Below are 21,525 nucleotides of genomic sequence, written 5' to 3'. Positions count from 1 at the left end.
GGCTGAAGACACAACGCCATACAAGGACAAGTCATGCTGGAGGTTCAGGCTGCCTGCAGGGTGGTACTCCTGCAGGGTGAGAGTACCGCAGCTCTGAGAGCTCCAACCAGATGGAGTTCAGAAGCCTGATGTTTTAGAATGACAGATATTTGCTGGCATCGGATGCACTGGAAAATACATTTGCTTTCTTCAAAGCTTAACCAGCATAAAAAGACACACAACTAATTACACGTTGCCATCTCAAATAACAGATTTGAGATTTTTCCTCTATCTGACAGCTCAATCAGCAGCCTATCAACACCTCTGTAAATGCCCTGTAGATTAAACTACTCGCTCAAGGTTAGGGCGAGATGGAGCGATGTGAACAGCAGTGCCCTGCATCAAAGACAAAAGATTCTGATGTCTTCATGGTGCAAATTGTGTTTTTTTGTTATCTTAAAAACATTTAAAAAAATTAAAATAATCAATAGAAAATGAAAAACTAACAGGTGGTGGTGGTTCCAGAGCTATTGACTGGTTGCTGATGAGTTAGCATAATGTAAATGTTGCATCATGGCTTGGAAGAATTAGCCCTCCGAAAAGATCTGGGTTTTATTCTGAGAGGTTTCTTTGCATAGCGCTTGCAATATTACATGCTCAGCCTTGGTATCATGGATATTTTTATGGTGTATAGCAGCGTCTGGCAATAGTTGGTACGCACCCAAATTTACTGGCAAATATTACATCACTTGGGATTCATAGTAGCCAAAAAACAGCAACTGCTAGAGTAAGAATAAAGTAAATTTACATGTTGCACTTTTAAATGTGTTGTTCGAACAAGCGTTTTCCCTCTGACTCAAGTCCTTGTGCTAGGGTAAGGTAAGCTAGGTGAAACAAAAAGATATGGACGTAGCTAGCATTATCATGGTCTTGGGTCATTGGAAAAAGGCTTGTGAAGACATTTCAGTTCTCATCTTAGAAGTGTCTTCAGCTCTGTATGATGGAGTGTCCGAGGCTACGTCCACACTAATGTGTTTTTGTTTGAAAACTCCGTTTTGGCCTCCCCTCCACACTGAGACGGCGTTTTCCCCAAGAAAAAACGCAGCATTTTGAAAACACTCTCAAAAACGCATGTATTTCAAAACGGAGCTGTCCCGTTGCAGTGTGGACACTCGAAAACGCAGACTTTCGAAAACGATGACACACGTTGGTCATATGATGTAGTCATGTGACCACTTAAACCAAGAATTCGGAGCTTTGTCTTGCCATTTCGCCGCCACGTTTCAAAGAGCCGGAATGTAAATAAACGGCAGAGGGAAATGACGCGGGTCAAGTCGTCTTGCGTTTCACGCACGCACGGAACTGCAACGTCAGCATTTTCGGCCGTTATAGTGTGGACGCGCAACCCTTTGAAAACGACTGAAAACTCTAGTGTGGACGCGGAGCGTTTTCAGATGAAAACGCTGTTTTCAAATCTATCCGGGCCAGTGTGAACGTAGCCTGAAGGAGAGTCCCAGTAGCCCCAGTAGGCAATCCCTGGAGGGCCTGTCCCCATGGGGGATTCCTGTGGGTCACTATTAATCATGTGAGTTATTAAAGGGTCACATGAGACCATGAAATTCAGTTGTAAGTGTTTACAGAGATCAAGTCATAAAGCTGTTTTCTGATCGGACCGGAAGACATTTTGAAGCCGCAGCTATCGCCCTCTGGTGGCCTTTAAAAGAATGCAAATTTTAGTCCCTCGGCATTGGCTTCCTTTTCCAGACCCGGAAGCCATCATTGTCCATGTCCATCATTTGTGCTGTCTATGGATTAAACACATGCTACAGAAGACAACTAGCACAAGGACTCTCCATTCAATTTCAGGTACATTTGAAATGCTGAGAATCCAAAACTCTGAAAACACATTTGATAAAGTGCCTTTTTCATCTGTTTGTGTGGACTCTGCAGTGAAGAACAAATAAAGCTGCGGCACACTGATTATATCTGAGGCATCGCAGACTGGAACTCGTGCAATTTGTAACACAAGTATAACCCTGGCACCGCGTGTGTGTTTCTTTTTTTCCTGAGTGTGCTCGTAACATGTTCGCATTTAAATGTTTCATACATCAGCTGAGTGAAGCTCTACAGATGAAAGTGACTCTGAAAAGGATCTAACTGCTGTGAAGTTCGTGTGTGTGTGTGTGCAAGTGAGAGTGAAAGCACAAGAGAGATTTATGGAGAAGTAAGGTCAAATATCTTCAGCCTAATAATAAATCACACACACACTCTGCCACCCTCCCGTCTGGTATACCCTCTTTCTCTCTTTCCATCCCCCACTTGTGTGTTGACATAGTTTCCATGGTGAGGGGAAGGTGTTGAGAGCCATCGCTGCATTCCTGGGAGCATGCTCACACACACACACACACACACACACACACACACACACACACACACACACACACTCTAACATTTACTCTGGGGGGTCAGTTAACACTGTCTCACAGCTCTCCCGGGCCAATATTTGACCGCTGCTGTCCCAATAAAAAAAAAAAAGAGAAGAAAAACAGAAAACAGCCCAGAGATTTCCGATGTCCTGTAGGTAAAACGTGCCATGCGCGATTCAGTCTGTTTTCTCTTCTTGCTTGTCATTGCCTCTGTCCTTCACATTTCAAAGCTAACTTGCAGTCAGCGTGCATGCTGAAACCTCTTTGTAGTGTAAAGCCTTACTCCAGGCCCAAGAGGATGTAGCATTCACGGATTCCTGTTGCTTTTGGACTGTTTTGCTGTTTCTTTGGCCTTAACACAGTGTTCAGAGTGAATTACAGGAGAAACAACAAAAAGCAGCAACAGTGTCAAAACTGTAGCACTACCATTCTTTGTGATATAAAGGAATAGGTTCGCTTGTACCTTAAACCCTTTACAGGCTGGGTGAGGCCATGCTTGCTGCAGAGACATATGAAGATTACAGTCATGGTAAAAACAGAGTGCATCCTCTGTCAATTCTAAAAAACTGACCTTAAAAAAATCTAGTTTTTAATTTATATACAACATATGACACATTAGACTGTTTTAATATTTATTTGACAAAAACAAAAACAAAACGCAGACACAGCGTGTAAAACACTGAGTACAGCCCAGGATCAACTATATTTAGCTTGCAGTTTTCTGTGTGACCTCATCAGTCTCTCAAATCCTTGTGGAGGATTTTTTGCGGATTCTTCGTTGCAGCGTTCCTTCAGTTCGTTGAAATTGGGCATGCACAGCAGCTTTACTTGCTGCTGCACCAACCAGTTTCAGCAAGCTTTAGCTGTCAAACACATGGCCTCACAGTTGACTCTAGGATACTTTGGTATACAGATGGGTTCATGGTCGACCCAATGACTGCAGGTGCTCAAGTCCTGTGGCTACAAAATACACCAAAATAATGACCCACTGTGCTTGACAGCTGGTATGAGGTATATATGCTGACATGCTGTTTCCTCCAAATGTAGCACAATATGATCAGTCATTTCCACTTTTTTTCCAGATGCAGCTTTACAAAACTAATCAATGCTGACATGTTCTTTTAAGAGAGAAGAGACTTTTCTCTTGGCAAACCAAATCCAATCAAGCCGTACTTACTCCGTCTTTTTAGAACTGTGCAGTCGTAAACTTTAACACTTAACATGCTAGCCCACACCTGTAGACACTGAGATGTAGCTCTTGTGTTTTTTGCGTGATAATGTGTCCCGACTGTTTGGATCTTTCTTTTGGGGAAATGTCATTGGGTTGAAATGGTTTATCCTTACAGAAGCACAGATGGTTTGGCCTGATGAGTACAAAAGGGTCACAAAAACCATGACATGAATTCTCTGGAGACAGTAAAACAGCAGGTTTTATGGACACTTTAAAACCTTGTTCATGGACATGTGTATGAGGAGGTGTTAGAAGAGAACTCACTGGGTTTCATGAATGCATCCAATTAATTGAAGTTGTTGGATATCTGAAACCTTTTGAATTTCAGCACATATATTCTGATTAAACACGTTCGTGTGCTTGTTTTAATAAAAACTATTTGGTTTTCTGGCCCTGGAGGTTTGCAGGCCCAGACTAAGCTTGCAGTTTGCTTTGGGGGCCTTCTTTTCCTGCAGCAATAATTGATAAGCATGAAGCAACGAGTTTGGGCCTGCAAATGAAAAAAAAAAAGATGCATGTTGAGTGGGCTCAGTTTTGATTGTTTGTGTGTTTTGTTACTTTGGATATTGGATGATAAAAGACAGGCTGCAGGAACACCTTGTGCAAGCTTCTGACATTCACATGCAGAGACACACACACCAGTTAACCACAATAATCCAATGCAAAGCTTAACAGCTGATGGGTGTTAACTTGAATAAATACTTCATTATTATCTTGAAGACTCTACTATAGCACCACAGGACTTGGAGCTACTGTGGAAGCATTGTGGGTACAGTCTAGGTAAACCCTCAGCCAATCACTGCCAGGATGGAAGGTGTGGTAGCCCCCGTGGATTACAGAAGAAACGCAAGTTGGTGAGACGAGGCAGAGCATCTGTTTCGCCTCCGTATGTTGCAGTGCTGTAACGTCGACACAGTCAGCGAGATCTCACCCCGGGCAGACTAGCAGATCTGCTCCTCCAGCCTGCAATCAGCTTTCACAGGCTTATCAGCAAGAGCTCAGTTATGGAGGGAGTTTGAATTTGGGTTTAATTCATCACATAGTGTTAATGAACTGTAGACACACCCGTGTTCCTGTAGGGAAAACAGCTGCTGAGCTTTATTGTCTGAGCGGACTTGTGTTCTGGGAAGTAGCATGAGCGCATGAGGGGTCGTGGCTGATAAATCAATCTGATGGAGCAAAAAGAAGAAGAAAAGAAAAATTCACTGGATGGTTTGAACTCCTTCAGGTTTCCTATTTTGAAAAACACCCCAACAATTGCACAAAAAGGCAGAAGTTGACAAGAATTTCCAGGAAATGTTAGGATCTGAAATCCTTAGCACAGCAGACCCACGCAGTCGCTGTTGAAATCTTTTCCCGTTCTTTGCGATATCATGAACTAGGTTCTGTTGTATCTTTGTTGTTTTACAGTCTGAGTAACAGAAACATATGAAAGTAATGATTTTAATCTAGGATAGTGTCCAAATAGTTAATAACCTAATAAATAATAAATAAATATGCTTATTTATTCCTAATATTGTCACAGTTTGTTGTTGTCACCACAGTAGACATCCAACACGACCGTCTCCAGACAGCTGACAACAAGCCAGCTAAACAACAACAGCTTGTTAGAAGCTAACGTTATACCAGCTAATGTCTGGCTTGAGTATCCTAAAAATCAGACTATGCTTCTGATAACCAGCTCCATTGTATTCTGATTATATTGATTATATTATATATTCAGCATATCCTCAACAACTCACCGCAGTATAGCTAACATCAGTCAGCCAGTTTTACAGCCTCCTCCAGAGTAGATAGACATAAAGACCCAGAGTAGAGGTAAATAGCAGACTGACAGCCTACACTCACTACAGATGAACGGCTGGAAAAGTTGTTTGTCCTACAGCGGCCACCATAGCTAGGATTATCCATTAGAAATGTGGGGGGTTGGGATGTGATGTTAGAATTCAATGAACTGCGATCAGCAATCTACTGACATCTAGTGGCGACATTTTACACACTGTACCTTTAAAGGTAACTGTAACCCCATCAAACTCATTTTTGGCAATAGCTCAGTATTCCCCCTCTTCCACAAGTACCTACTCAGCGTGGTTTTGGTCGTTTTGCCTAATCAGCTAATATGCTTGGGGTCATTGTAGCAACGAGGGATTTGAATGCGACAAGAAAGTCACAACAAAGGTCGACGTCGAGACGATGGTGTACCTGCTGCCCGATGTCTGGCTTTTTGTCACACTCAGCGACCACGGTGTTTTTTTGCCTCGTTGTTGGTTTTTAAACATGCTGGTTTTGATTTTCGAGAAGGAGACACTCTCATGAGCCAACTGGTGACATGCAGTCTGCTGACGTCACGATTTTGGATAGCCTCGGATCGCTTGGAACTCCAACTGAGTAGGTACTAGGTACTAAAAAAGTACTTCTAACAGACACTACCACCTAGTAAAAAAAACCCTAAAAACGGAGTCAAACCAGCCTAACCACATTAGGTACTGGTGGACAAGGACTATATGTGTTAGTAATACTTTATATCAATGAGCTCAAAGCTTTGCTTCACTGGGACATGATAAACAATTTTCTGGTTGTTATTAAACAGCATAGCAGATGATGGGATTTCACGCCCTATGCCGATATTTTTGAGTGAGAACCTTGAAACTGGATTGATGTGTACTCCCCTGGTCCCAAAACAATAAGGACATTATGGATAACTTTCTACATCTGCATCAAATCTGTATAATTTAGGGTTGAAATGATTTGCAAATGATTGTACAGAATGTCTGAACCTTTGGAGATATTCATGTGCCAAGCCAAAGGATCTAGTGTGTCTTTCTAACTCCTATAAATCTTTTCCAAGTCTGTAGTACATATAGCAAGAAAGTTTCAGCAGACATGGTTTCAAATCTGCAACCTGACTGATCTCCAAAGGTTCCCAAAAGCAAGGCTAATTTGAGCTTTAACACAGCAGGAAACCCCATGTTCTGGAGCAAAAACAAAACAGAATTAAAATCAGTTTTATAAACTGCAACCAAAGTATTGTTTTGGGCGGAGGTTCAGAGGGGTGGGGGTGTAGAGAAGGGAAACGGGACATTAACAGACAGCAGACTGGTGTGATGGAGCTGGGGCTGTTTGGAGCTGCTGGAGACATCAGCGCTGATTACAATGAAGACAAGAAAACGTCGCCTCTGGTAGACTCTGGGGATAACAGGCTGCTTACTTTGCTCCACGCGCTGCTACAGTTTTCTGTCTGAATTCTTTGTTATGTGGAGCAACCCTTAAGCTGTGACACGTTCGAGTCGGTGCCAGGGCTCACGCCATGAAATGTGCCATCTCCAAAACGGCAGGAGTTTACAGCAGTGAACAAGAGCTAAATAATAAAAAATAAAAAAAACTATACCAAGGGAAGCTTTTATTTTTTTACAGACACACACCCACACATATACACCACTGATCAAACTGGGAACAGAATGCTTTAAGTTGTGACAAGGCCACATTATCAATGATCCATAGGCGACATAGATGCAAACATACAGGAACTGGAAAATGGGTCAAATGGACCCTGAGAGAGAACAAGAGCATGTTAGCAAAACCACAGACAGCTCCAGAGCCACTCAATATGTCTTTCTTCTCTGCCCTCTCCACACGAGATGGAGATGAGAGAAAGGGTGGTGGTGAAAGAGGGAGAGAGATGGAACGAGAGATTGGCGTTAAAGAGGTGTAAAAGCCCCAGAGAGCGGCTGAGGTTCCAGCTCATCTGCATTTCTAATGAAGAGGGGGAGTGAAAGAGGGATCGGTGTGATGAGGAGAAATTAAGAGAAAGGGATGGAGAAGTGGTTAAAACAGTAGCAGCAGAGAGAGATGGGTGACAAATAGAGGAAAAAGTACAAACAGATGAATCCCATATAACAAGCCGATTGGAGACACACAAAGAACAACATGGAGGGAAGAGGGAGAGATATAGCCGTGGTCTAATGTTGAATTATAAAACATTTATTCTGCTAGAAGTTTTTATAGTTGCCTTTTTGGTTGTTTTTTTTTTTAAAACCATGTTTTTGGGAGCACAGAAAAATCTGATTGATGGCTTGCCCACAGACGGAAAAGAAAACTAAATTGGCCCACATTTGTCACAAAGCTCGTAGCGGGAACGCTGATCACGACCACATCAGATCATCTGGAAAAAATTCAGCAGCCATTTAAAAGAAAGAGGGTAAATGTGGGCCAGCCAGGGACAACTGCAGGAAGTGTTGGCTTATTCATACACAATAAATCAACTCCAGCATGCAGCAACAGACGATACAAACACTGAAATGTGAGCAGCTTTAGGAAGAGGCACTCGCTGATCAAGAAGGTGGTTCTCAGTTGGGTTACTCATCCAGTACTGTACTAAAGTCTCTGGTCAAGCAGCCAGACTTTGTTATTATTGAAAAATGATCTTGAGCAACAGTTTCTGAGGCTTTCTGAAGGTTTTCTTGGAAACTGGCTGATTTTTCACTCATTTTCAATGCGGTCCCTCTATCTGACCATTTTCAGAAGCGCTGCCAATGCAGTGAACGCAAACTTGGATAGAAAAACACACATTGGAACACCATCAGTCATGGATTGGCCTCCACAGAGCCTGGACCTCGACATTATTGGAGCAGTGTGGGATCATGTTGAAGGAGAACACCACAAAAGGCACAAACATCCAAAGAGCTTTGAATGTCCCTCAAGAAGCCAGGAGAACTATTCCTGAAGACTACTTAAATAAAGCTGCCGGCGAGAGTTCAGACTGTGCAGAAGAATAAAGGTGGTCACACCAAATATTGACCGACTCCGTTTGTGCCTTACATACTGTATTTCCATGTATGTTTACATATTTCAACAAATTCCTCCCATTTCCTTGGCAAAACATACAAGTATGTATCATAAACATAATCTATATCCATATACCATAAGAAGAAGGGCACAAACCTTTTGCACAGTACCATATTTATGAATTAATAGCTTGTAATGGCAAACTCACTTCTTAGATGAATATTTAATTGAATGGTGGGAAACGGGGGACTGTAACTGACAACATGGTCGATTTTCCATTTGACAGACTGTGAGTCACTAGTGTCGTTTACAGGTGAGCCGCTCATGCTCTGCTTTTGTCTGAGTTTCAGACACACAGAAACAACCACATTTTGCCAGTATACACCCAACACTGCATCTGATTGGCAGTGACCCAGACTTTTTCTTTTTTTGTCTAGCCAGTGACAGAAAATGTATCCAATGCCGATGTGCCAAAATCGTAGGTTTAATGGCCACTTAAGACTGCTTCCAACAAATAGCTGATCGTCCAGACTCCCAGGTTAAAATGCCATTTTTCCAGCATTAAAAACCGTTTTGGCTCCAATGGATAGTTCCCCCCCTTCGTAAACAACTTTAGTTGGGGTTAAACCTTAAAATAGTCATGATAGTCATGTCTGTGCTCATAAAGAGCTGGAGTGAAGACAAGGGTAACCTAGGTGACAGATGGAACTGACCAATACCGAAATCATCCTCATGAAGCCCCACACAATAAAATGAGACGATACAGAAACAACTGTCAGAATGAATACATCTTACAAATCTGTTTATTAAAAAACATCATCATGAGTCATCATACTAATTGCAATAAAATGACAAAATAAAAAGACACTGGGGAGGTCTTGCAGTGATGTAATCACATGATCAGGGATGTGTACTGATGCTACTTTTCTTGTTTAGGTCTTGTTCACTGGCACAGAGTGATATTGTTTACCTGTGAATGTGTAGGTGTGTGTATGTTAATGATAGTGGAAGAAATTGTTCTGAATACTGCACCAGTATAATCATGGAGGGGATTTAAGGAACCACACTGGAAGTTTCTGAAATAACCAGCCTCCTTAAGCCAAGCCAAAACACTCACCAGTGTTTTTCTAATTCCGGGAAGATGCATGTGGAAATGATGCAGACCACTGGTTTCGGTTTCAGTTAAAAGAAAAAATGTGATATGAAAACATTAACTCAGAAACACGGTGATGGGCATCTGTTTATTGTGACTGGATAATGGCTCCGCACTGGCTGCCTGAGTTAACAGTGTTTTAGTTCTGATTAAGAGTGAATAATAGAAGTTTAGCTTTCTGGGAGCTGTGACCCGACTACAGCCTCATATTGCTCGTAAAGTTGCTTAAAACTCTCTTTAAAACACATCAAACAAAGCCTGATTCAACCCCAGCCAGTTCAGGAGAAAACCGGCTGGCACATCATGCTAAAAACCCAACAGGCCCACTTGGATCCTGCTGAGTTTGGACACAAACTTCCTCATTTTCTGTGTGTGTGGTTGCTTCAAGTATGTGTGTGTTCCCACAGCAGTCGGCACGACACACCCATCATTGCAAGTTCATTCACTTGCGATAAAAACTCCACAGAGACTAAACAGATGTCAGCTGATGCGAGTTGGACACAGCTAACTTTGCCAGTTGGCTGATTATTGCAGATTATTGCAGGTTTCTTTTTGTTGTTGTTTATAGAAATACATTTTAGAGTTTTATCAAGCAGGTGCAAGGAAAACAGCAGGACTGTTGAAAAATCAGAACCTAAACATATCAAAGGGAAAATAATGCACGCGTTGGTTGTTGACACGTCTTGAACAACTGGAAGTTTACTGGTCTGTTTTTTAGCTACACTGTAGCTTCTTCATGGTGTGTAAAGGAACCACAAACAGCATAAAACATGGATGTAGCTGTTAGCTGTCTGTTTGGAAAAAGTGCCTTAAACCGGCATTCTATCTGAAGGCCACCAGATGGCGATAGATGTAGCTGCAAAATTGATTAATTAAAATTTAAAAATTATATTTTGTAACTTCTGGTCATGCTGTGTTTCATGGAACATTATCTGTGGAATGAACCACACGTCTCTTAGCTAATAAGTTGCCACTCCCAAGTTGTTAGCCAATAACGGTACAGGTTCATAGTTGGCCCCACCCTTCTTTGTCTCAACTATTTCTTCTTTTTTTTTTTTGCAATGAACACAGCAACAGTAGAAATGCTCATCTCAAGGCTTCAAAATGGGATTCCAGAAACCAGTGGATGACATAGTAGCTACGTCCATATTTTATATTGTTTGTGAGGAGAACTGCTATCTTAGCTAAACCAAAAGTGACATAAAATGCTTAGCAACAATATCAGAGTCTCATTTATGTTGGTTATGCAAAATGGTTGGAAATGTTAAATATAGAGGGAAGAGTAAGTTCTTTCAGAGCAAACCGCTTCACTTCTGAACAAGCTAGGCTAGCATTTCCCCTCCTTTAGCCTTTATGCTAAGCTAACCAAGCTAAGCACATTTCCCAAGTTATTCGACTATTCCTTTTATACCCAAAGCTAAGAAACATGCATCACTTTATTGAAAACTTCAAACCACGGAAGAAACCAAGTTCCTTACGTCACCCAAACTATTTTTGTCATTTTGTTCACAGTACGAACAAACTTGAGTCTGCCATAGCGAGGTGACAGCTAGCTTTTCAAATCTAGATGTAGGAAGCTTTGATGTGATCAAAATGTAACCGTGGGGGAGAAAAAAACCAAAAAAAACCCAAACAAACGCCTTGTGTTGCTCATGAATGACATCATACTGTTATTACAAAACAGTACATGCAACTCTTTGTCTCACATACTGTAGCACAGCACTCACACAGTGTACGAAACACACACAAGACCCGGGCAAAAATAACAGCTGGATACATTTTTGAATATTTATAAAAGAAGAGTGCTTGCTGTTGCCGCTCTGAGCAGCAGTTCAAGTGTTGATGTGGCAATACGAACCAAGCACGCCTCCATTAGTTCAAAATATTGGCACCATGTACAGTATATCTCACACACAAACACACTGCATATCTCTGTGTAAAGCTTAAAAATGTCTCATTTCTTTTAAATCTCTGAATTTTCAAAAAACTAGAGTTGAGAATAAAGGTAAATATAGTCCAGGTGTTAAGGTGGGAATACTTTGGGGTGGTAGCGCAATGCCAGAACACCTTCAGCAGATGTTTCCCATGTGACTTAAGTAGGGATATATTATGTCTTTTAACCTTGTGCAGATTCATATTAAGTAATGGCACTCCAGTCTCGCCAACCCCAAAGAACCCATGAATTTTACGTGCTTCCCCAAAAAGAGATTATAGTGGGATTCACTGGTACGTTGCTTACTGGTTGCCTTGGCATCAGGATAAGTAAAAAAAAGAAAACCTAAAAAAGCATTTAGTCAGGCCTGAGCACTTCATTTGTTATCCCTAGTGGTTATAGAGGCAGCAGATCTGTTTACTGATCCCTTATTCCCAAGTGGCAGTGATGTCTCAGAAGTCTCCTGTTCCTCGGATATTAAGCTCTGGATCCCTCAGAGCTTCTTGTACGGCGGTGGTGTCGGCAGGGCACAAATTTATCTGCATAAAATTCTCTAGAAGTGCCACAAGATTTCTTCATAGAAACAGAAGTCTGAAAGGCTATTTTTTCCCATTGGTGAGCGTGAAAGTCCCCTGCTCCTACACTGCAGAGTTGAAAAAAACAACAGTCCTGAGCACCTTTTAAAGCACTGCGAAAATGCGTTTTAATCCCAACGCCCGTCGCCCGGGAACAACTGGGTGTCCCAGAAATCGTCTATGGGCGTGTGTCTGTTATGCGTGTGGTGCTTCCTGTGAGCGCTGCAGTGTGAGGGCGCGGGGGAAAGTGTTTGTCAGTCCATCTCCAGGTCCATGAGTTTGTTGCGTGAGCGTGGAAGGTGTGCGGTGTTGCGGCAGCAGCACTGGGCGCAAACCAGACCCAGGACCAGAGAGAAGAGGCCGACACCTGGAAAAACCAGAACAGGCACCATGTTACCGACACCAATAAAACCATTCCAATCCAACGATTCTTAATGCTACCATTTCTATCGATGCATTTATTCATGAGTACCATTTTAACTAGTAATACAATAAAAGCGAATAACTTTAGCAACCTTCTAAAAACAGTGTCTTTAATGTTTTGGCCCTGTTCAGTGGCTAATATTAGTCTTCACACACTTCAAATTTACAGAAGAATAAGGTACTTTTGGTTGCTCCTTTATTTCACAAGGTACTGACTGATTTGCTACACATTTTATACCCTTTGTAAGTCCTTCCAGACACAGACTTCCCATTTTATCCAGGATTGAGTTTGGCCATTGAACAGGGACCTTTTGCATGCAAGCTGAATGCGTTAACCACTAAACCACAGCCCTGTACAAATCTGACAAAAGAATTTCTTGGCCAGTGCTGGGAAAAGGGACCGACTTCCGGAGGTAGAGAGCACATGACAGATAGCTTTAACTCTGATTAAGGTCTCATTACTCCAATCTTCTCTTGTCTGTTTAAGGCACTGGTTCAAGCGCCTAAAAGTTGACATGCAGGGATTCCCTCTCCAGCTCATGTGGCACCGAGAAGACTACGGCTACGTCAGGACTATAATCACTTCTGTGGCAAAGCTGCTGCTAGCATTGCTGCAACAATCACTAATAAAAACACAGATTTTTATGTGAAGAGCAAACACAAAAGCCCATCCTTGCTTTCCAAAATCCCCATCAGTGCTAATTAAGGCAAATTAAATTGTACTCTACTGACTATTTTGATTAAACTCTTGTCCGCAGTGCACGGACAACGCCAGCTATCAGAAATGTGTCCTAAATAGAGACGAACACCGTCAGCAAGCGAAGTGCAGTGCAGCACAAAAGAAAACACAAAAGAGTCTGTCGGCCAGCACTTTTAGCAAGGACGCCCTCGCTGACAGCAAGCATCAGTGAGCCGAGCTTTTCTCACTTTCCAGAGACATTTTTCTGCTGCGCTTGGCTACATTTAACATTTTCTTCATGCTAAGTCAACATTTTAGTTAGCCCTCTTTCAGAATCAGACAACAACAGCTTGTCATTCAGCACTGCAACAGCAACACAACACACTTTCATAAATGTCTACACACAATCCTATACACATAACACAAGAGGACGCTTTATAGAACAGTACAGGAGAACAAGGAAACCAGAAAGCTGTGATGTACTGTTTAGGTGCACAGCTAGTCAGCTGTCAAAGTCGAAGAAATACCGAATTGCACTCAGGAGTTGGTGATTTCTGCGTTTTTCCTCGTTTTCTGGCATAAACATACAGTCACAACAGTGGTTACTCATACTCAACACAAGCAAAGTGTAGAAGTAATTCCCATGGGCTAAAAGGCCAGGCTTTAGACTGGTCTAAACATTTTTTTCTACTTTTGGCTCTCAATGATATCATAGAGAGTGGCCTTCTGTTTGCAAAGGGTAGCCAATCAGAAGAAGGTTATCTTAAAAGAAGGCCAAATGTCACTAAAACACCTTGCTTTAGAGAGGATAGATTGAGGCGCTGCACCAGGGCTCGGTATAAAATACATAAGGATTATTTTCTACTGTGAATCAAAGCTTCTCTGCTTGAGTCACAAATTAAAAAAAAAAAAAGTTTCCAGTGCTACCCCTCAGCTTTCTAGAAGATTTAGTGACCTCCCAGGTCTTGAGATCATCTTGAGGTCAAGGTCACTGGGACTCAAACTCGTCCGAGCCTTTTAAGAGATGCATCTATGGTATCAATTTGAATATCCTACGTCGCCTCATTATCGAATCGCAAAAACTTGGGTGTCCGCGTTGCCTGTGACCTGACAACAATACCCCATCAGCCTTTTGCGGCCGAGCGGTAAAAAGTACAAGTTCACTTAGAGGACTTGGAGATAATCAGGCATTACTGTGGAAAAATGAATCCATAATTAAATCTTAAATCCCTAAAAATATGTCATCTAGATGAAAGAAAAGGATATAGACAATTAAAGATTGCCTAAAGCAAAGTCTCTGAAGTACAACAAACATATAATGACTATATTACCCAGTGAGGCTGATGCACCATATAAGAGAGGTAACTTTAGGGAGTCCCAAACTGCAGAAGGAGAGAGGAAACAAGAGAATTGGTGTTACGTATAACAAAATAACGCACATATATCATAGACTTTTATGTTTCAATGTGTTCATGTTATAACGTAACTGCGTGTCTTTTGCACCACACCTGCAAATTTGACAGCGAGGAAGACTTTGGATGATGTCAGCTCTTGAGCTTCTGTCCAGGCTCCCGTTGAGGCCGACAGGTACCAGGGAGTGACGGAGCAGAAATACTCCCCACTGTCACTGGAAACCACAGAGGACACAGGCTGTTGTGATGACGGTCATGGTGCTGTGCAAGTCTCTCAGCCAAAAAGGGATTAAACAGACAAATCATTCGTTTGCACCTCACCTGTCCTGAGTGCCAAATATGTTGAGCAGGTAGGTGTGTGTGTCTTTGCGCTCTATTGTAACGTCGCTGGATGAATTACGGTTGATTTTTCTCACAACGCCAAAGCGGTCAACGCTGGCCACCTGGACCGACGCGGGTCCGCCGCGCAGCCGGGTGAAAAACCATTTCACCTCGTACGCCAGGTCGTCTGAGAGACACACAGAAACAAATTTAAGTGAAGCTGTGATGGACTTTTAAGATGTTTAGAGTGGTGATGATTTTAACTAATAGACATCAATATATACGTTTTTTAGTATCTAAATAGTCTTGATGCATTCTCAATCATCCAAGTAAATCCCAAAAGGTTGATTCTGTTCATCTGGACGCAGCGTTTTCAGAAAAAGCCGCGTCCAGATGAACAGAATCAACCTTTTGGGATTTTAAATAGTTGAAGATACAAAATACGAACTTAAGGATAAAACCAGGTTCAAAGATCTTCATTTTCTGGCATATTAGATCCAAAAGTTCTGTGCATTAGATTCAACCCCCCCGCCTGTGTGTAAATATATTCAAAATACAGACAGAAGAAAATATACAAATTAGATATTAACTAATCATTCATACATATATTAGGAATGTGCAGTGCAGTGTAGTTTCTGACATTCAGTAACTGCACTATTAGCTAAGTGTTGAACCTCTGAACACCTTTAAAACCATTTTTTTAAACCTATGCTGAAATTTGTGTAACTCGTTTGGTCTGTTTAGATGGGACACAGCTGGACTGCCAAACAAGGCTAAACCCACTATGGACACACTTTGTACAACCTGAACACAGATCAGTATTATACAGGTTTTCTTTGGTGGTAATGTTTCAGTGAGTACTTCCATTCAATACAAAACTGAGCGTTTATTTAACAATATCTGCACGTCGTGTTAACATGCTTATACCAACCAATCCCATCGTCTCTCAAATACCTTCAACCTGAACCTTACAAACTACAAAAGAAAGCTCAAAGGCAAAATACTGTATGTGTCAGTTAATAAAGAACATTAGAAGTGCCATTAAAAGATAGCGTTACTGCAGCGATGTGACATATTTGAAGCCAGTAAGAGATCAAGCGCAAACCAACGAGCTGTTTAGGAGAACAAAGTCGCTTTATTTGACAGAAGAGTCAGAGAAGGCACGGCAGCTGAAGTGTGTGTTACTGCCGCTGATCACGACACCCCAGCTCAGTTTTAAGTATTTCTTTAAGCCTTTAAGTCACTAACACTGGCTAACATCGACCTTAACCAGCCTAACACTTACAGAGAAGCGCTACTGTACCGACTTCATTGTAGAAACTGAGTGTTTTCTGAGGTCCAGCACAGCCCTAATTTCACTACGATAACAAACAGAAGAGAGGAGGAAATCTAGAAAGCAGAATAAATCCATTATCACCACATTATAAACGCCGGCGTTCCTTTTCCCACATTAAGATAAAAAGACAGGGAGACGGACACGCATCATAAAAGGGCGACAGCGATGACAAAAGAAATAAAAACGGGGACGAGAGTTTGATAGAATTCGTGATAATAGATGCAATCTTTGGAAAAGGGGGCGAGCGAGCTAATTATTTCAGAGAGAGCGAGAGAGAGAGGGAGAGGGGGAGAGAAGGGGAGAGAGAGCGAGCGTGAGAGACAGAAGCACAAACTAGTCATTAGTCTGTCAGAGAGAGAGAGAGCGAGCGAGACTATTAGCACTCTACCTCCCACACACACACACACACACACACACACACACACACACACACACACTGAAGCACAATAAAAACCCCATGGAGTCTTAGTCATCCTCTGTCATTTAGGAGACAAATAGAGGATACAGATGAAAAAAATAAAAGGAACATTTGCAGGGTAAAAAAAGAAAAAAGAAAGAATAAGATAAATGATGATGAAAAACAATTATGAAAAAAGAGTGAAAGAAACAGACATGGGGAGGAAGAAAGAGGTGGGGAGAATGGATGCAGCGAATATAATGAAGAGAAGGAAAAAAACTGAGAAGAGGAGTGAACTCAGCCAGAGCAGAGAAATGAATCACATCTCAATTTCTCTCTCCCTCTCTTCCCTAATGGCTTTAATATTCAAGTGCTACATCATTAAAAATCAGTAGTAGCGTGAGCAGCAGCGGCGATAGTAATAACACCGACCTTGGTATCAAGTTTAGCACCCCCAGGTCTCAATATTGGTCATCACCTGAAAACTGTTTGCCCTCCTGTGTGTGACACTAGGCTGAAATTTCATTAAGTTTTGCTGTAGATAGTCAAGGTTTTGTGTGACTGAACGCCACACCAGAAGATGACCAGAGGGCCCCCCAAAAAGTACAGTATGTACAGTACAGCAAGACCAGAACATTTCAAAAATAATCTCGATTTAGCAGGAAATCTCATCACCCCTTCCAATATCACACCATAAACCACTTTTTGAAATTAACCTCCTATTTTGGGTTATTTAGACCAAAATACTCAATTTGGTCTGATATCCACTTACGAGGACATTATACTGCTACTGTTCTATCAAAATTTTAAACGGATATCCTCATATGTGGCTCTGATTTTTCATAAAAACAAAAATAAGGTTAAAAAAAAAAATCTGGTAATTCTTTGTTTTTACATTTATCGGGCCCCAATGTGCCTAAATATCAAAGAGAAATTAAAAATGCATGCCGTGGAAGAGTTCGGGTCTTAGGAGGTTAAAGCAGCATTCAAAGACGAGCCCTAAAGCGTGTACCTTTTTCTTTTGAAGTTTTAGCTCCACTGACGGCAAAATGTCACCTTATCCCACACGTAGTCAGACTGATGTAAAGTTTTTGAGGCAAATGCTGCCGTTTATATTTTCATTAAAACATTTCTGACCATGTTCTGAAGAGTGGTCTGTGCGGAAGAGACTAAAACCTGGATTCTTACTAATAACCATCATCCCAGGAGCGGATGTCCTGCAAACTCCCATCAAGGTCAGACAGGGCAATGCACAGGGAAACATCTCAGACTCTCAGTATGTTAAATGGCAAAGTTGTTGACGATACAATTAGAAGAAAGCTGAAAAAGTATGTGTTTGCTAAAATGTAACAAAGCGTAGCAACCTACGGAAACCATTCTTTAGATAGAAAAGTGGAGATGCTTGGACATAATTCACAAACACCTCATACCAACTGCCGGGCACGGTGGTGGAGGCGCGATGGTTTGAGCTTGTTCTGCAGCCACAGGGCCTGCACGCCCTGCAGTCATTGTGTCGACCATGATTTCCTCTATATATCAAAGTAGTCTACAATCAAATGTGAGGCCACCTGTCTGACAACTAAAGCTTGGCTTAAACTGATCGTGCAGCAGGTAAATGATCCCAAGTCCAGCAACAAATCTACAACAGAATGGCTGAAAAAGTGCAGAATCAGCTCACAGAATCAGAACAGAAAAGAAGACAGAATGGAGTCTGGTGGTGGTGGTGGTGTGTGTGTGTGGTGGTGGTGGTGGTGGTGGAGTGGTGGTGGGGCTGGAGTGAAACAAAAAGTAAAGAAAAAAAAAAAAAAAAAAAAAAAAAAAAAAAAAAAAAAAAAAAAAAAAAAAAAAAAAAAAAAAAAAAAAAAAAAAAAAAAAAAAAAAAAAAAAAAAAAAAAAAAAAAAAAAAAAAAAAAAAAAAAAAAAAAAAAAAAAAAAAAAAAAAAAAAAATTTAAAAAAAAAAATTAGCATGATTGTATCCGATCGTCCGATGGTCCAATTTAGAAATATTTTTAAGTGTAAGCTGCTTTTATTTGTCAAAACTATATTGATTTATCAACATAAACCCAATAAAAATTACCATTTGTAAGCGCGTGTTTTTACGCACCGCTGTACAGCTTGATGAGTATCATCATTTTTCTGCCTCCATATTCTCTGGATTTATTCTGCTTTTATGAACTTACAAATTCTACTTTAAACCTTCTTGAATGGTAACGCAACCACACTAAACATGCAGATTTTATTCATGAGAATTTAAATTTAATGCTGAAATAACAACAGCAGAACTTCAGCAAACTGCACTTTTATTCTGAGGTGCTGCTTTTCCAAGAGCACAAGATTAGAAGTCGCAGCGCGCTTCCTCCCCGGCCGTCCTCTCTCCAAAGTCTAAATCAATCACTTCCTGTTAGTGGAGAAGTGGACACACTGGACACTAGGATGTAATTTTGGCAAATCAACTCTACTGCTTCTCATTTAGAGGAGAGGAGCCGCTTTTGTCGTGTGCAGAGCCTGATTTCAGTGGAGTTAGCCACATTTGTACTGGTTAAATTATCGTTATTGTGTAATATGCAGTTGTTTTATGTAAACAATGTACAATAATGTGCAAATCATTTCTTTTCAACTTTCAATTATCAGAAGAATCTTTGATATCAAGGTAAAGAAATCAGTTAAGATTTGGTCATTTTTAAAGAGTTAATGCGACGCTCACATAAAGTCATAAAGCTTCCCTTCACACTGTTAAATCTGACTCAATTGATGGCAGCGATGATGAAGGTGATGATGAAGATGCACTGAGACAGCCTAGAGGGAGGGCACTGATATTTTTGCACAAAGACAAGTAGCCGAGCGCTCCATCCAACCAAAGAGGAGGAAACAGGAGGTGACACCGCGGGTCGACTGACCTCACACACATCAGACACACACACACACACACCCTCCAGACTCACTGACCAGAATCGACCGAAGACTTCAAAGTTCTGACATGGAGACAGGGCCGAGTTACCCTGTAACATCCTCAAGAAAGCTACGTCTCCTCAAAGCTGCTACAGCGCAGATAAAAAAAATGCCAAAATTAAGGCTAAAATTATAATGTGACAATCTGGTCTGCTTGACTGTGAGAACTGGCTGCTGGTCCGTGTGTTTGTGATCTAGGATGGAGAAAAGAAAAAAAAATTGTGCTGGTGTTTAACAGGATAAATGATTAATCAAGAAAATAATCAAGTCCTTCCTCACTTCTGCCTCTCCTAGTAAAAAAAGTTAATGACAAAGAGTTACAGCTAATCAAACTTTAAAGACAAGATCACATTTCTTCAAGTTTATTCCAGGACACTTCAGGATGGTCGTACCCGTTTTGCCCCGATAAAACTTTCACCACTAACAGAAGGGTTGTAAGTATTTACGAACAATCACCACCATCACATTAAGTGTTTCAAGCTGTTTTCCCCTCTCAAACCTAATGTACCTCGAGGCTTGCCTAAAAGTAAGCCAATACTCCTCTGAGACTCTGGAGCACAGGCGCGGTGAAATACACCGAGGCCTGCTCCTCCAAACCTGATCCCCATATTAGGTCAGGGATCCCACCAGCACACGCTTCAGTCAAAGAAAAACATGGAAAGAGTTCCTGTGCAAGATGAATGATGAGTATGATATGAATGATGGTCTCCTGGGCGGTGGACTCAAAGTGACCTGAAGAATCACGCCCTGCGCTCAGAACTGGTTTAAATGAAGGAAAAGGAGGAGTGAAAGAAAAGTTCAAATTAAGTTTTCTAGTTGTTTAGAGAAAAAAAAAGTGGTCACTCATAATTTATAGAACAGAGGACCCATCATGCTATTTACTGTATAAATAGTGTTAGAGGCGGCGGACTCATCAGACACCTCTAAATGACTAGTTTCGAGCACTTTTCTCTAGTCTTGGATCTTTATGATGTCATCAAATGAGCTATAATAATCTCAGGCACAGGCATATTTCATACAGAGACTTCAGCTTAAAGAGATTAGAAAGATTTATTTTGCTGTTCCTTTTATTTCATTATATCCTGCTACAATGGTAGGTGCTCCTATTAGAAATGTGTGGTTGGTTTTTTTAAATGTATCATTATTACTGCATGTCAGATACACCAACTTTTAGTTTAACTTTTCAAAAGTGGTAGAATTTGGTTGGGTTACCATTTGATTGCTAATGTTTGTGTAAATCGTGCCATTGTATTGATAAATCCCAGAAAGAAAGACTGCACACCCCAAGCAGCCACCTTGGTAATGGTATCTGGAAACTCCTATCTAAACACAACCACATAAAAACTACGAAGCATGGAGCCACCAGACAACTCTGATAACCAGAACACTGGTGACGCTGTAGCTCATCCAGCCCACGATCCACCGCAGTTCACAGGTTATTATAATGTGTGAAGCACAGAAAAAAAGGTGAGAAGTTTCCCTGTCACTGGTTTGGCTGTTTTGCATAAACTAATGAGAATTAAAATCCACAGAGAATGACAAATATGACCTTGACCACAATATAATCAAAATCCATTAGGTGATCCTTGCATTTCAATAAAAGCTGACCAACACTCCAGGAAGAGTAGTTATTCTTGTGAACAATGGACAGACAGGATGACAGACGCCTCCCTATAGCGTGACCACGTCAATCCTTTGACCGGATGATCTAAAAAGCTCAGAAACAGCCTGGGGACTTTAAAACAACCCCACCGCCTCAGCAAGTTCATACTCGCACTAGACATGTGCAAACACGATAATATAAGTTAACCCTTTAAGACCTACCATAGAACCAAGTCCGCCAGAGCTCATATTATATTTTTACATGCTGTAGTGCCATTTTTGGGAGCATTTCAAGTTGCTATACATCAATACAACCATTATAG

The 21,525-nt window shown here is 41.3% G+C and overlaps 1 protein-coding gene across 2 annotated transcripts in view; it reads right to left on the bottom strand.

The window, feature by feature from the left end:
- Window positions 1-21,525, bottom strand: part of ptgfrnb (prostaglandin F2 receptor inhibitor b) — a 93,545-nt gene that overhangs the window by 9,240 nt on the left and 62,780 nt on the right. The window contains exons 12-15 of one of the 2 annotated variants that reach the window (XM_026157626.2): window positions 14,918-15,104; window positions 14,693-14,811; window positions 14,516-14,566; window positions 9,207-12,449 (exon numbers count right to left, since the gene is read on the bottom strand). The exons of the other annotated variant lie outside the window; for it this stretch is intronic. Coding sequence (XP_026013411.2) covers window positions 12,337-12,449; window positions 14,516-14,566; window positions 14,693-14,811; window positions 14,918-15,104 — 470 coding nt within the window. The 3' untranslated portion in view covers window positions 9,207-12,336. Of the gene's footprint in view, window positions 1-9,206; window positions 12,450-14,515; window positions 14,567-14,692; window positions 14,812-14,917; window positions 15,105-21,525 lie in introns of those variants that run through there. 2 annotated transcript variants of the gene reach the window in all.

The sequence above is a fragment of the Astatotilapia calliptera genome, chromosome 23, assembly GCF_964374335.1.
Source record: "Astatotilapia calliptera chromosome 23, fAstCal68.1, whole genome shotgun sequence".
In the NCBI taxonomy this organism is placed as follows: Eukaryota; Metazoa; Chordata; class Actinopteri; order Cichliformes; family Cichlidae; genus Astatotilapia; species Astatotilapia calliptera.
This window is presented reverse-complemented; position numbering and strand designations above follow the sequence as displayed.